Source organism: Pseudophryne corroboree, chromosome 3 (genome assembly GCF_028390025.1).
Source record: "Pseudophryne corroboree isolate aPseCor3 chromosome 3, aPseCor3.hap2, whole genome shotgun sequence".
NCBI lineage: Eukaryota > Metazoa > Chordata > Amphibia > Anura > Myobatrachidae > Pseudophryne > Pseudophryne corroboree.
In genome coordinates this window covers 448,231,722-448,245,583 of record NC_086446.1, presented here as the reverse complement: position 1 = coordinate 448,245,583, position 13,862 = coordinate 448,231,722, and the positions used below count along the sequence as shown (strand labels likewise).

The window sequence follows — 13,862 nt, the reverse complement described above, 5'->3', positions numbered from 1 at the left end:
CGGAGCACTCCGATCCTCGCACCACGCAACATATTTTCGCCAAATGCGGTGATAATGTTTGCGGTTACTTCCTTCCTTGCTTTAATCAAAGTAGGAATGACTTCTTCCGGAATGCCTTTTCCCTTTAGGATCCGGCGTTCAACCGCCATGCCGTCAAACGCAGCCGCGGTAAGTCTTGAAACAGACAGGGACCTTGCTGAAGCAGGTCCCTTCTCAGAGGTAGAGGCCACGGATCGTCCGTGATCATCTCTTGAAGTTCCGGGTACCAAGTCCTTCTTGGCCAATCCGGTGCCACTAGTATCGTTCTTACTCCTCTTTTCCTTATAATTCTCAATACCTTTGGTATGAGAGGCAGAGGAGGAAACACATACACCGACTGGTACACCCAAGGCGTTACCAGCGCGTCCACAGCTATTGCCTGCGGGTCTCTTGACCTGGCGCAATACCTGTCCAGTTTTTTGTTGAGGCGAGACGCCATCATGTCCACCATTGGTCTTTCCCAACGGGTTACAAGCATGTGGAAAACTTCTGGATGAAGTCCCCACTCTCCCGGGTGAAGGTCGTGTCTGCTGAGGAAGTCTGCTTCCCAGTTGTCCACTCCCGGGATGAACACTGCTGACAGTGCCATCACATGATTCTCCGCCCAGCGAAGAATCCTCGCAGCTTCTGCCATTGCACTCCTGCTTCTTGTACCGCCCTGTCTGTTTACATGGGCGACTGCCGTGATGTTGTCCGACTGGATCAACACCGGTTTTCCTAGAAGCAGAGGTTCTGCCTGACTTAGAGCATTGTAGATTGCTCTTAGTTCCAGAATGTTTATGTGAAGAGACATCTCCAGGCTCGACCACACGCCCTGGAAGTTCCTTCCATGTGTGACTGCTCCCCAGCCTCTCAGGCTGGCGTCCGTGGTCACCAGGATCCAATCCTGTATGCCGAATCTGCGGCCCTCCAATAGATGAGCGCTTTGCAACCACCACAGAAGAGATACCCTTGTCCTTGGAGACAGGGTTATCCGCCGGTGCATCTGAAGATGCGACCCTGACCATTTGTCGAGCAGATCCCTCTGGAAAATTCTTGCGTGGAATCTGCCGAATGGAATTGCTTCGTAAGAAGCCACCATTTTTCCCAGGACTCTTGTGCATTGATGTACAGACACCTTTCCTGGCTTTAGGAGGTTCCTGACAAGTTCGGATAACTCCTTGGCTTTTTCCTCCGGGAGAAATACCTTTTTCTGAACCGTGTCCAGAATCATCCCTAGGAACAGCAGACGTGTTGTCGGAATTAACTGGGATTTTGGAATATTCAAAATCCACCCGTGCTGTTTTAGCACTTCTTGAGACAGTGCTACTCCCATCTCTAGCTGTTCTCTTGACCTTGCCCTTATTAGGAGATCGTCCAAGTATGGGATAATTAACACGCCTTTTCTTCGAAGAAGAATCATCATCTCGGCCATTACTTTGGTAAAGACCCGAGGTGCCGTGGACAATCCAAACGGCAGCGTCTGAAACTGATAGTGACAGTTTTGTACGACGAACCTGAGGTACCCCTGGTGTGAGGGGTAAATTGGGACGTGGAGATACGCATCCTTGATGTCCAAGGATACCATAAAGTCCCCTTCTTCCAGGTTCGCTATCACCGCTCTGAGTGACTCCATCTTGAACTTGAACTTTTTTATGTACAGGTTCAGGGATTTCAGATTTAGAATAGGTCTTACCGAGCCGTCCGGCTTCGGTACCACAAATAGAGTGGAATAATACCCCTTTCCCTGTTGTAAAAGGGGTACTTTTACTATCACCTGCTGAGAGTACAGCTTGTGAATGGCTTCCAAGACCGTCACCCTGTCGGAGGGGGACGTTGGTAAAGCAGACTTCAGAAAACGGCGAGGTGGAGACGTCTCTAGTTCTAACCTGTACCCCTGAGATATTATCTGCAGGATCCAGGGATCTACCTGCGAGTGAGCCCACTGCGCGCTGAAATTCTTGAGACGACCCCCCACCGCCCCCGAGTCCGCTTGAGAAGCCCCAGCGTCATGCTGAGGCTTTTGTAGAAGCGGGGGAGGGCTTCTGTTCCTGGGAAGGAGCTGCCTGTTGCTGTCTCTTCCCCTTTCCTCTGCCTCGTGGCAGATATGAATATCCCTTTGCTCTCTTGTTTTTAAAGGAACGAAAGGGCTGCGGTTGAAAAGTCGGTGTCTTTTTCTGTTGGGGAGTGACTTGAGGTAAAAAGGTGGATTTCCCGGCTGTAGCCGTGGCCACCAAATCCGATAGACCGACTCCAAATAACTCCTCCCCTTTATACGGCAAAACTTCCATATGCCGTTTTGAGTCCGCATCGCCTGACCACTGTCGCGTCCATAAACCTCTTCTGGCCGAAATGGACATAGCACTTACCCGTGATGCCAGCGTGCAGATATCCCTCTGTGCATCACGCATATAAAGAAATGCATCCTTTATTTGCTCCAAAGACAGTAAAACATTGTCCCTATCCAGGGTATCAATATTTTCAATCAGGGACTCTGACCAAGCTACTCCAGCACTGCACATCCAGGCTGTCGCTATAGCTGGTCGTAGTATAACACCTGTATGTGTGTATATACTTTTTTGGATATTTTCCATCCTCCTATCTGCTGGATCTTTAAGTGCGGCCGTCTCAGGAGAGGGTAACGCCACTTGTTTTGATAAGCGTGTGAGCGCCTTGTCCACCCTAGGAGGTGTTTCCCAGCGCGCCCTAACCTCTGGCGGGAAAGGGTATAAAGCCAATAACTTCTTTGAAATTAGCATTTTTTTATCGGGGGCAACCCACGCTTCATCACACACCTCATTTAATTCTTCTGATTCAGGAAAAACTATAGGTAGTTTTTTCACACCCCACATAATACCCTGTTTAGTGGTACCTGTAGTATCAGCTATATGTAACGCCTCCTTCATTGCCAAAATCATATAACGTGTGGCCCTACTGGAAAATACGGTTGATTCGTCACCGTCACCACTGGAATCAGTGCCTGTGTCTGGGTCTGTGTCGACCGACTGAGGCAAAGGGCGTTTTACAGCCCCTGACGGTGTTTGAGGCGCCTGGACAGGCACTAATTGATTGTCCGGCCGTCTCATGTCGTCAAACGACTGCTTTAGCGTGTTGACACTATCCCGTAATTCCATAAATAAAGGCATCCATTCTGGTGTCGACCCCCTAGGAGGTGACATCCCCATATTTGGCAATTGCTCCGCCTCCACACCAATATCGTCCTCATACATGTCGACACACACGTACCGACACACAGCAGACACACAGGGAATGCTCTAAACGAAGACAGGACCCCACTAGCCCTTTGGGGAGACAGAGGGAGAGTCTGCCAGCACACACCAAAAGCGCTATATATGACAGGGATAGCCTTATAATAAGTGCTCCCTATATAGCTGCTTTAATATATATATAATGCCACAATTTTGCCCCCCCTCTCTTGTTTTACCCTGTTTCTGTAGTGCAGTGCAGGGGAGAGACTGGGAGCCTTCCTGACCAGCGGAGCTGTGAGAGGAAAATGGCGCCGTGTGCTGAGGAGATAGGCCCCGCCCCTTTTTCGGCGGGCTCGTCTCCCGCTCTTCAATGGATTCAGGCAGGGGTTAAATATCTCCATATAGCCCCCGGAGGCTATATGTGAGGTATTTTATGCCTAAAAAAGGTTTCTCATTGCTGCCCAGGGCGCCCCCCCCCCCAGCGCCCTGCACCCTCAGTGACTGCCGTGTGAAGTGTGCTGAGAGCAATGGCGCACAGCTGCAGTGCTGTGCGCTACCTTAAGAAGACTGAGGAGTCTTCTGCCGCCGATTCTGGACCATCTTCTGTCTTCAGCATCTGCAAGGGGGCCGGCGGCGCGGCTCCGGTGACCCATCCAGGCTGTACCTGTGATCGTCCCTCTGGAGCTTGATGTCCAGTAGCCAAGAAGCCAATCCATCCTGCACGCAGGTGAGTTGACTCCTTCTCCCCTAAGTCCCTCGCTGCAGTGATCCTGTTGCCAGCAGGAATCACTGTAAAATAAAAAACCTAGCTAAACTTTTTCTAAGCAGCTCTTTAGGAGAGCCACCTAGATTGCACCCTTCTCGGCCGGGCACAAAAACCTAACTGAGGCTTGGAGGAGGGTCATAGGGGGAGGAGCCAGTACACACCACATGGTTAAAAGCTTTACTTTTTGTGCCCTGTCTCCTGCGGAGCCGCTATTCCCCATGGTCCTTTCAGGAACCCCAGCATCCACTAGGACGATAGAGAAAAGAAGTTGAGTGAGTAGTGCAGAAATACAAATGGAAGGTGGTGATGGAAATACGGTCACAACTCACTTCTGAACATGCTCTGTGTATATGGTTGGGAAAAGCCCTGCGGATTTCTGGACGTCCTCTCAACTCTCTGAGATTAAACTCCTTCAGAACCTCACTGCTGCTGCGTCCCCCTACGCGGACAATTCCTTTTCTCAGGAACTGGTGGATTCCTGAAATGGTAGTAGGATAAGAAGAAACACAACAACAATAGATAATTAATCAATGGTCCAAATCAGACTGCATTAACGAACTGTCAGTATGCAATATAATGAGAGGCTATCATTGTAACTAATCCAAAATAGAATGACTAGAGGTGATAAACGTATATATAAAGGATTTACAATGAATGCACATAACAGTTGTGCTATCTGACTGCAGATGGAACATAAATACACTGATCACCATATTCACTGAAGCATCAGATTGGATAAGCGGAGGTATGTAACTTGTTACTTTCCATCTGTTGTGGCACTACAGCTCCTGGCATCCTCAGTTTAAGACAACTTAATGAGCATGTCAGAAACCAATGTGATACCAGTAGCCAAGGAAATGGAATCACTAGCGAAATGAAACTGATGAAATTGTAGAATTAACAAATGAGGGTATAATTCCTATAGTTTTGACTAAAATCAAATAAGATTATCTAAAATGCTAAATCTTCAAAAGCAACTTGCATGTTTGATAGTTAGAAAAAAATCCTGCCACAACAGGACCAAGAGTCCCTTGCTTGTGGCCACCAGGAGCTGAATGGGGCCTGCTGGTATAGAGGGGTGGTATTCATGTGACCGCCGGTCTGCTGACCGACAGTCACATGACCTCCTCCACCATCCCGCTGGCTCAGTATCCCGATGGTTGGCATGCCGACCAACAGGGACTATTTCCACTCGTGGGTGTCCACGACACCCATAGAGTGGGAATAGAACCCGTGGCGACCTCAGGTCGCCACCGAGCCCGCAGCGTGGCGAGCGCAGCGAACCCACAAGGGGCTTGCTGCACTCGCCCCTCCCCGCCGGGATCCCGCCGTCGGTATGCTGCCGGGATCCCGGCGTCGGTAAGCTGACCGGCGGTCAGGAGACTGCCTGTCAGCCATACTACACCCGTATAGAGAATGGGGAAGCACAAGTAATTAGCCAGACAATCAGCAGGGTGGGGCATAGAAACAAAGGGGGCGTGGGTGTGATCGCGGCAACTGCGCAATGTCACACGCAAGCCACCACGATCAGAAACATGGTGGCGGGCTAAGCTGCGCCAGCAGGATGCAACCTTAATTTCTGCTATCGAGAGGAAATTGCGATGCAATCGCAATTTCTGCTTGATGAAGGAGGGGAGGCGGCGGTCAGCATGCTGAGCGGCCTTGCCCTGCGATGGGCGGACCCCAGCATGCGAACAAAAGGATTGCAACTGAATTAGGCCCACAAATTGGTTAAATCCGTGATTTATCCAATTTGTCTGGACAACAGGTTCTGTCTGTTTTCCAGTGTTTAAGAGCAAATGGCTGATTGTCTATTCGCTGTGATATTTCTTTTCTCACTCGGCAGAAGGTTACACAAACATACATTATTCTGAAGCAACAATAGCAAATAATGGCGTCTAAGGAGACTATTCTGGATAAGCATTTTGTACCCAACCACATATTTTGAAGATAACAATAGGCACACAAATACTTCTTTTATGCTTTAAGCTAGATATATTGGAGTCTATTTTCCTGTAAATGCTATATACAGTAGGTTAATGTAGCTACCATTAGGTATTAAACATACAAATGTATTACAGTATATTAAATTTGCTCATAGGCTGTGTAGTACATACCTTCTAGAAACTGATCTAATGCATGATTGGTGTAGCAGACCACTAGCACTGGATTTGAGTGCCCATTTTGTTGCCACACATTAGTATTAGTGAGCAGAGCTTGTGCAATCTTCAGTCCCACATATGTCTTTCCTAACAAAGAGGAGGAAACAGAGATGCATATATAGATATATATATATATCATCTGACTATTCTTTCTTAAAGGGAAATTCAGTAAAAATATGTTATAATCAGTGCAATAATCACTTATAAACAATTAAATACATATTTACAAATACATTTTAAACAAGTTATTTATCAATTGGAAACCACTTGAATGAGTGAGGACTCATATTGCTGATTTTCTCTGCCGATAACCTGCTGCCTGGCCTCACTATGGTTTCAAACTGCATGTGCTCTCCACTCTGGTTGTTTCACATCTCAGTAGCACCAAGCAAGTAGCAAAGCTCAGACAAGTGGACGGATGTAATGATGCCCCAGATTGCCAGGGGAGTGAGATGCCGGCCAATCTCGGATGTTTTTTTAAAGGGGTATAACTTACAAGGCATGGTTTTTCCTTGTAAGTGATTGCCCCTATTAAAAAAATGCCGCACCTCGCACCTCCAGAAATCTCAGGCGTCATTACAGCCAGCCCAAGGTCGGTATAACATGTCAACGCGAATGCTTTCCAGAGCCATTCTAGCGGTTTTCTAATAAAAAATTTATTTATTCAACTAAAGATGCCTGGTATATAATTGCTTTAGATAATATAAGCCTTCATGTATTATTTCCTGATGATAGAAGCATAAAGATATATATTTTTATTTATTTATAAATAGTCTATATTTTCCCACTGCTCCTTAGTTAAGACATTTACCTGTGCCAGGTGGTCCCTGGATGATGGCAAGTTCCTTTGTGAGTGCCAGCTGCACAGCCTCTATCTGAGATTCATCAAAGCCAAGGATTTCTTTTGAAGGCCACTCCAAGAAATTCAGGATATTGATCTTTCTCTCCATAGCTGGAACCACCTTTAGCTCACTTATTAAACAGCTAAGGTTATACTGGACACCTGCATTAAGGTAACGTGGTGCTTCCACATTCTTCTCACATAATACAATATATTTCTGGAAAGGCACATCCTGCTCATTCATCTCCTGCAACCCCTCCAGGACATGCCGATATGCCTCAAAATAGGCAGTGGTCTCTACCATGATGAAGGAATCTGTTGGACGTGTTCTTGCCAGGCGTTCTCTGCTCTGCTCACTAAATTGCAGTTGCACAACACCATGCACCAGCTCTTTTTCATCACGATTTGAAACTGTGGCAAAGAGGAAGGATTCAAAATTATCCTTGGACAGACAGACCAAAGACCCATACAACAGACGCTTGGAGTTCTGCCATCTGATCATCTTTAATGGTGTAATGTCAAACTGCACCTTGTAAATGATGCCTGAAGGTGTGCACATTGGAGTCAGAACACGTGTGTCAAAGTAAATTCGAATGTCATCAAATTTCATTTTGCGAAACCCTCGATCGTCATGTTGCTGCAGGATCTCTTGGATCCCATTTCTTAATGGTCTCACAAAATCTTCCCTCAAGAGTCTGAAGTGAGTGTCCAGGTAGAGGCTTGTGCTTTCATACTTGTTCATGAGAGTATTTGGTCTGAGAAATGGATTTTTATTCAATTGAATTTCATCATAACTAGGGTACACACTCATGGTTCTGAAGTCTTCACCAGCGACCTCTGGTCCAAGGACCATGTGTGTGTCTACTCGTAGTGTCCCATCTCTCCTCTTGTCCTGTAAGTGCTTTATGAAATTTGATAACCTTTCTAGACTCTGCTCTATATGCTCTCCCACATCTACTCCAGATGCACGCAAAGCATTGACTGAGTCAGGAATTAGAGATACCAACATAGAGGTCTCCGGGAGGCTACTGGCAGGGAAGATGCTAATAAGTTCCTGGAGAAGACAAAGTATGTTAGAAATATGATCCGGATAACGGTATCTTCTCTCAGGCAAAGCCTCTGTCATCACTCCCACTATGTAGCGTGGGAGGCATGTGCGGAGGTACATAGATGCCTTGACCCGACCAAGAAGATACTGAATACTCTGCCTGTCTAGCTTAGAGGCACAGGCTCTGCAAAGCACTTTGCAAAGCAACTCCACAAACTCTGGCTTCATTTCTGAGGTTGATAGTAATTCACTGAGACCAGAGTGTGCACCTAGTGTAATCACTACTTCAGATGGATCCTTTTCTAGCAGTCCTTCAAGGGCTTTGTAGCCCAAATATCTAACTTGCTGTTCTCTTCCAATCTCTCCATTATGCCTGCCTCTCTGATTGTGGTTTCCTCCTCTCCAGTTATTAACCGGCTGGCCACCAGCTCTTTGTTCATTTTCTGCTCTTGGTCTATGCTCATGATGTCCACCAACCCATTGTTGATTTTGTCCACCAGCTCCATGTACATGTTGTCCACCAGCTGGTTGTTCATTGTATCGTCCAGCCCCATACTCCTGTCGTCCACCACCTCGTTGTGCATGTTGCCCTCTACCTCGTTGTGCATGTTGTCCTCCACCTCCTTGTGCATGTTGCCATCCACCTCGTTGTGCATGTTGTACACCACCTCGTTGTGCATGTTGCCCACCACCTCGTTGTGCATGTTGCCCACCACCTCTCTGCTCAGCTTGTTGGGCAATTCGACCACCAGCTCTGTGCTCATGCTGTCCTCCCCCTCCCCTCCAATCTTCATTCATTCTTTCTTGCCGCTGACACTGTATTTGCTGTGGGCCATTACTAGGATCTCTTCTTTGTCTTGATCCTGTCCTGTCTGAGAAAAATGACAAAATTCTTAAACTGACAATAATTTTTTCCCTGCAATTGTGTTATAGATAAAACATAAGTAAATCCACCAGTAAATCCTCCTTTTAAAATATTTCACCTTAAAATAATGACAGCAGAACAATGTTTCAGTTTATATTAGTCATCTACATTTAATAAGTGGGTAAAACTTTGAGTGAACACCAGAGATTAATTCATGAGCCAGAACCTATTTGACTTTTACTATTTTTCAGCCACTTTTGCTACTTTAAGTATTTATTGAATATTTAATAGTTCCTGCTAATGCAATATACAGATTATAACCTATGTCTTACTTCTTCGATATGGGCGATTATTTTGAGGGTCATCCAGAGATCTTCCCTGGCGATCCATGAGTGGTGAGAATCTCTGTAAAATAAAAATGCTAGAACTCAGTAATTCCAAAAGCATGCAGATAACAGAATAACTACTACAGAGAAGTAATGTATGGTTAGAAATATCCCTCTAGTCAATGACTACAGCAAAACACCATAACAGGAATATATGAGCAAATGGGTCGCATTATGGTGGTCATTCCGAGTTGTTCGCTCGCTAGCAGTTTTTAGCAGCCGTGCAAACGGTATGCCGCCTCCCAGTGCGAGTGTATTTTAGCTTAGCAGAAGTGCAAACAAAAGGATCGCAGAACGGCTACAAAGTTTTTTTTGTGCAGTTTCTGAGTAGCTCTAAACCTACTCAGCGCTTGCGATCACTTCAGACTGTTTAGTTCCTGCATTCGCCCAGCCACGCCTGTGTTTTTCCTGGCACGCCTGCTTTTTTCAATCACTGCCTGAAAACGGTTAGTTGACACCCAGAAACGCCCACTTCATGTCAATCACTCTGCGGCCAGCAGTGCGACTAAAATGCTTCGCTAGACCCTGTGTGAAACTACTTTGGCCGTTGCAATAGTGCGTCGCGCATGCGCACTGCGCCGCATACGCATGCGCAGAAGTGCCGTTTTTATGCCTCATCACTGCACAGCAAACGAATGCAGCTAGCGATCAACTCGGAATGACCACCTATGTTATCCTATTCTTCAGAGCTGCCGTATTTATTCTAGAAGAGTGGGCAAATCAAATATGGGGGGTCATTCCGAGTTGTTCGCTCGTTGACGATTTTCGCTATACTGCGATTAGTCGCTTACTGTGCATGCGCAAGGTTCGCAGAGCGCATGCGCTTAGTTATTTTACACAAAAGTTAGGTATAACGAAGCTTTTTCATCGCTGTGGTGATCGTAGTGTGATTGACAGGAAGTGGGTGTTTCTGGGCGGAAACTGGCCATTTTATGGGAGTGTGCGTGAAAACGCAGGCGTTCGAGTTCCAAAACGCGGGAGTGTTTGGAGAAACGGGGGAGTGGCTGGGCGAACGCTGGGTGTGTTTGTGACGTCAAACCAGGAACGAAAAGGACTGAGCTGGTCGCAATGGCTGAGTAAGTCTGGAGCTACTCAGAAACTGCGGGGTAATCGTTACGAGAAAATTAGCGAAGCTTTCGTTCGCAATTCTGCTATGCTAAGATACACTCCCAGTAGGCAACGGCTTAGCGTGTGCAATGCTACTATAAGCAGCTAGCGAGCGAACAACTCGGAATCACCCCCATGGAGCAGATCATGATCAAGGCAGAATTGAGTCATTTTAGCAATTGTAGTCATTTTAGGAGGGTCAGGTGAAATAAACAAAACTGGAGATTGTGTGAATTGAACCTTGTAGGGTAAAGATACAGTATATAATAGCAAAGTCTGTAGTTTGCAGTCAGGGCCGGTTCTAGACCTTGTGGCGCCCAGGTTTCCTTTCCCCCCTCCCCCTCTTGACAGGCAAAATAGGGGGTGCGCAGCAAAAAATAGGGGCGTGGCCGCAGAATTGTACCAATTCACATTACACCACACAGTAGTGTCCGTCAGTCACATTGCACCACACAGTAGTATCCCTCAGTCACATTACACAGTAGAGCCCCTTACACACATTACACAACAGTAGATCAGAGCCCCTTATACACGTTACGCTAGGTAGCCCCTTGCACACATTGCACCAGGTAGTCCCTTATACACATTGCACCAGGTAGACCCTTATACACATTACACTTATTAAGTGCCCCCTATGCAATGCCCTCATTAGTAGTGCCCCCAGTAGTAATGACGCAAGTGTAGTTATGCCCCAGCAAAGATGCCCCCTGTAGTGATGACCCCAGTAAAGATGTCCCCAGTAGAGATGCCCCCCGTAGTGATGCCCCCAGTGGAGATGCCCCCTGTAGTGATGCCCCCAATAGAGATGCCCCCTAGTAGCGCCGCTTATACACACACAAAAAAAAACACAAAAAAACCCAAAAACACAATACTCACCAACCCCGCTCCTGCTTCTGGACCGCTGCTGCTGTCTGGCGCACGCTCCTCGGATCTATGGGAAAGACATAATGACGTCTCTCCCATAGCGCTGCACAGCAGCACAGTGCCTGAGCCGGAGCTCAGGAGTGAGCTCCAGCCTCCGGCAGCTGCCGCTGAGTGGAAGGTGCCGGGCCGGCTTCAGTGGGCGCCCACGACACCTGCTGCAACCGTGATGCAGGGTGCCGGTGGGCGGCAGGCACCTGCGGGGTGACTGCGGCGGCACCCTCAGGCCACAGCGCCCCGGGCACCCACCCGGCTTGCCCGAGCCTAGAACCGCTCCTGTTTGCAGTTTAGGAAAAAAAGGGTGGCCCAGATTTTACAGATTTAGATATGGGAGAGGCTGAAGGCCAGATGTACTAAGCCTTGAAAAGTGATAAATTGCACGGTGATAAAGCATCATCCAGCTCCTAAAGGTGCATACACGTGGTGCGATGTATGCTTACAATTTTTACTATATAGTAAAAATCGTGAGCATAAAGTTAGTCAATATCGCACCGTGTGTGCACAGCTTGCAATACCGATGCGCACTCCCGAGTCCGTATCGCAAGAAAAAATAGACTGTGCAGGCAAGGCAATTTTGACTATCTAGTGCACAGGTTCTCAAACTCAGTCCTAAGGACCCCACACGGTCCATGTTTTGCAGGTCACCTGTAGATTTTTTAAATGTGGCAGTTGGTGATACACAGTGCAGCTGCTGGGTGACATAGAAAACGTGAACCGTGTGGGGTCCTGAGGACCGAGTTTGAGAACCACTGATCTAGTGCAAAGTATAGTATAGTCAAAATCTCAAGTAAAGATAGTCAAAATCGGAGATACAGTAGTCAATATCTCACTGTGTGTATGCACCTTTACTATAAACAGAGACTGTAACTTGGCAGTCAGGAGCTGACTGGCTGGTAGTTTATCACCATAAAAGGTATCACTTTTAAAGGCTTGGTACATCTCCCCCTGAAAGTCCTACTGTAACTCAACACGAATTTGCATTGTTAATATAAAACAGTTCAGTATCTCTGTGCTGCTGTACATGAAAAAGTAGCCAGTGTTTTTCCTTCATGCAATACACGAATTTCATTGTGCCAGATGTGTCGTAGCCCTGTTTTTTGGTGCAAATTCACACGTTTTAGCTGTGTTTACTATAACTGAGGCCCTTGGTGTTGTATCATGATTTCATGACTAAAGAATAATTTTACTTTTTTGGTTTGTGTCCCAGCATAGATAAGACGGTATCTGGTCTATTTGTCGACTACACTTAGGTCAACATGCATTAGATAGACCACTATTGGTCAACATGCTTTAGGTCGACATGACAAAAGGTCGACATGAGTTTAAAAAAAAAAAATTTGAACTTTTCATACTTTACCATCCACGTGGACTACAATTGGGAACGGTAACCTGTGCCTAGCGCAGTGGTAGTGGAGCGAGGCACCTTGCCCGATGCATGGCGAGCGAAGCCAGCCATGCGAGGGGACACGGTGCACTAATTGTGGTTCCCAGTCACTGTACGAAGAAAATATGACACAAAAAAAAACAAAAAAACAACCTCATGTCGACCTTTTGTCATGTCAACCTAATGTTCGTGTCGACCTATTTCAGGTGTCGACTTAGTTACTGTCGACCAGTAGTGGTCGACCTAGACACTGTCGACCAAAGTGTGGTTGACCCTATGAACCACACCCTATAAGACTGCTAGCTATTTCATCCAGTGTGGCATATATATAAAAATCAGAGAAAGAGATACACAGTATGAAGAGATTCAGCATGATATCCCGGCTGCCGGGGTCCCGGTGGTCAGGAGACCAACGCCGTGATCTCAACAGCCAGAATAGCGGTGGCGAGCGCAGCATGTCTGCTCACCACACATCGGAACCGGTGGTGACCTTCGGTTGCCACAGGGTTATATTTCCCCTCGGTGGTGGCATGGACCACCACCCAAGTGAGGATTTCGGGTATTCCGACTGCGGGTATTTCACAGTGTCGGGATTCCGCTGTTGGTCTCCTGACAGACGGGATCCCGACAACCGGCAAATTGACTGCCTTCCTATGGAGACATTATATAGAAATGACAGCAGAAGAGTTCCAGGCCAAAGCTACTGTTATGGACTTTAATCACAGAGGAGCATATTCATTGGGGGCTGGATGGTTAAGTATTCAGCTTGTCAAGATTTGCGGCAGGGGATATTTAAATAACAGAGCACTTCAGCATTGCTTCAGTGTGGGGAAAGCTCTGCTGATTGGCTGAAAGCAGCTGTTCACCTCTTAGCTCTTCTCTGTTCACTTCAATGACAGTGATCCATTGAAACTGTAATTTTAGGACAGTCCATGGTAACAGGTGGCTGGTTTATTCTTTTGTCAAGACCCCTGGATTACTTCATGGAAAGAAGAGGGCCAAGCACATACAAGGACTTTGTAAGTATGTATAGTGTTTGTGTGTGTTATTAATAAAGGGTTAACACAATCGATGGGTGTCATTACGGTCATTATTATAATATTGTCATTATTGTAATATTTTCTGGACTATAGGTGCCGGCGGGCTCTTAATTTC

General features: G+C 46.8%; 1 protein-coding gene across 2 annotated transcripts in view; it reads right to left on the bottom strand.

Annotated features, from left to right (window-relative positions):
• ZNFX1 (zinc finger NFX1-type containing 1) overlaps positions 1-13,862 on the bottom strand; it is a 162,973-nt gene that overhangs the window by 42,023 nt on the left and 107,088 nt on the right. For both annotated transcript variants that reach the window (XM_063960516.1, XM_063960517.1), the window contains exons 3-6: positions 9,242-9,314; positions 6,967-8,916; positions 6,111-6,242; positions 4,323-4,471 (exon numbers count right to left, since the gene is read on the bottom strand). In XM_063960516.1, the coding sequence (XP_063816586.1) occupies positions 4,323-4,471; positions 6,111-6,242; positions 6,967-8,916; positions 9,242-9,299 (2,289 nt within the window). In that variant the 5' untranslated portion in view covers positions 9,300-9,314. The remainder of the gene's footprint in view (positions 1-4,322; positions 4,472-6,110; positions 6,243-6,966; positions 8,917-9,241; positions 9,315-13,862) is intronic.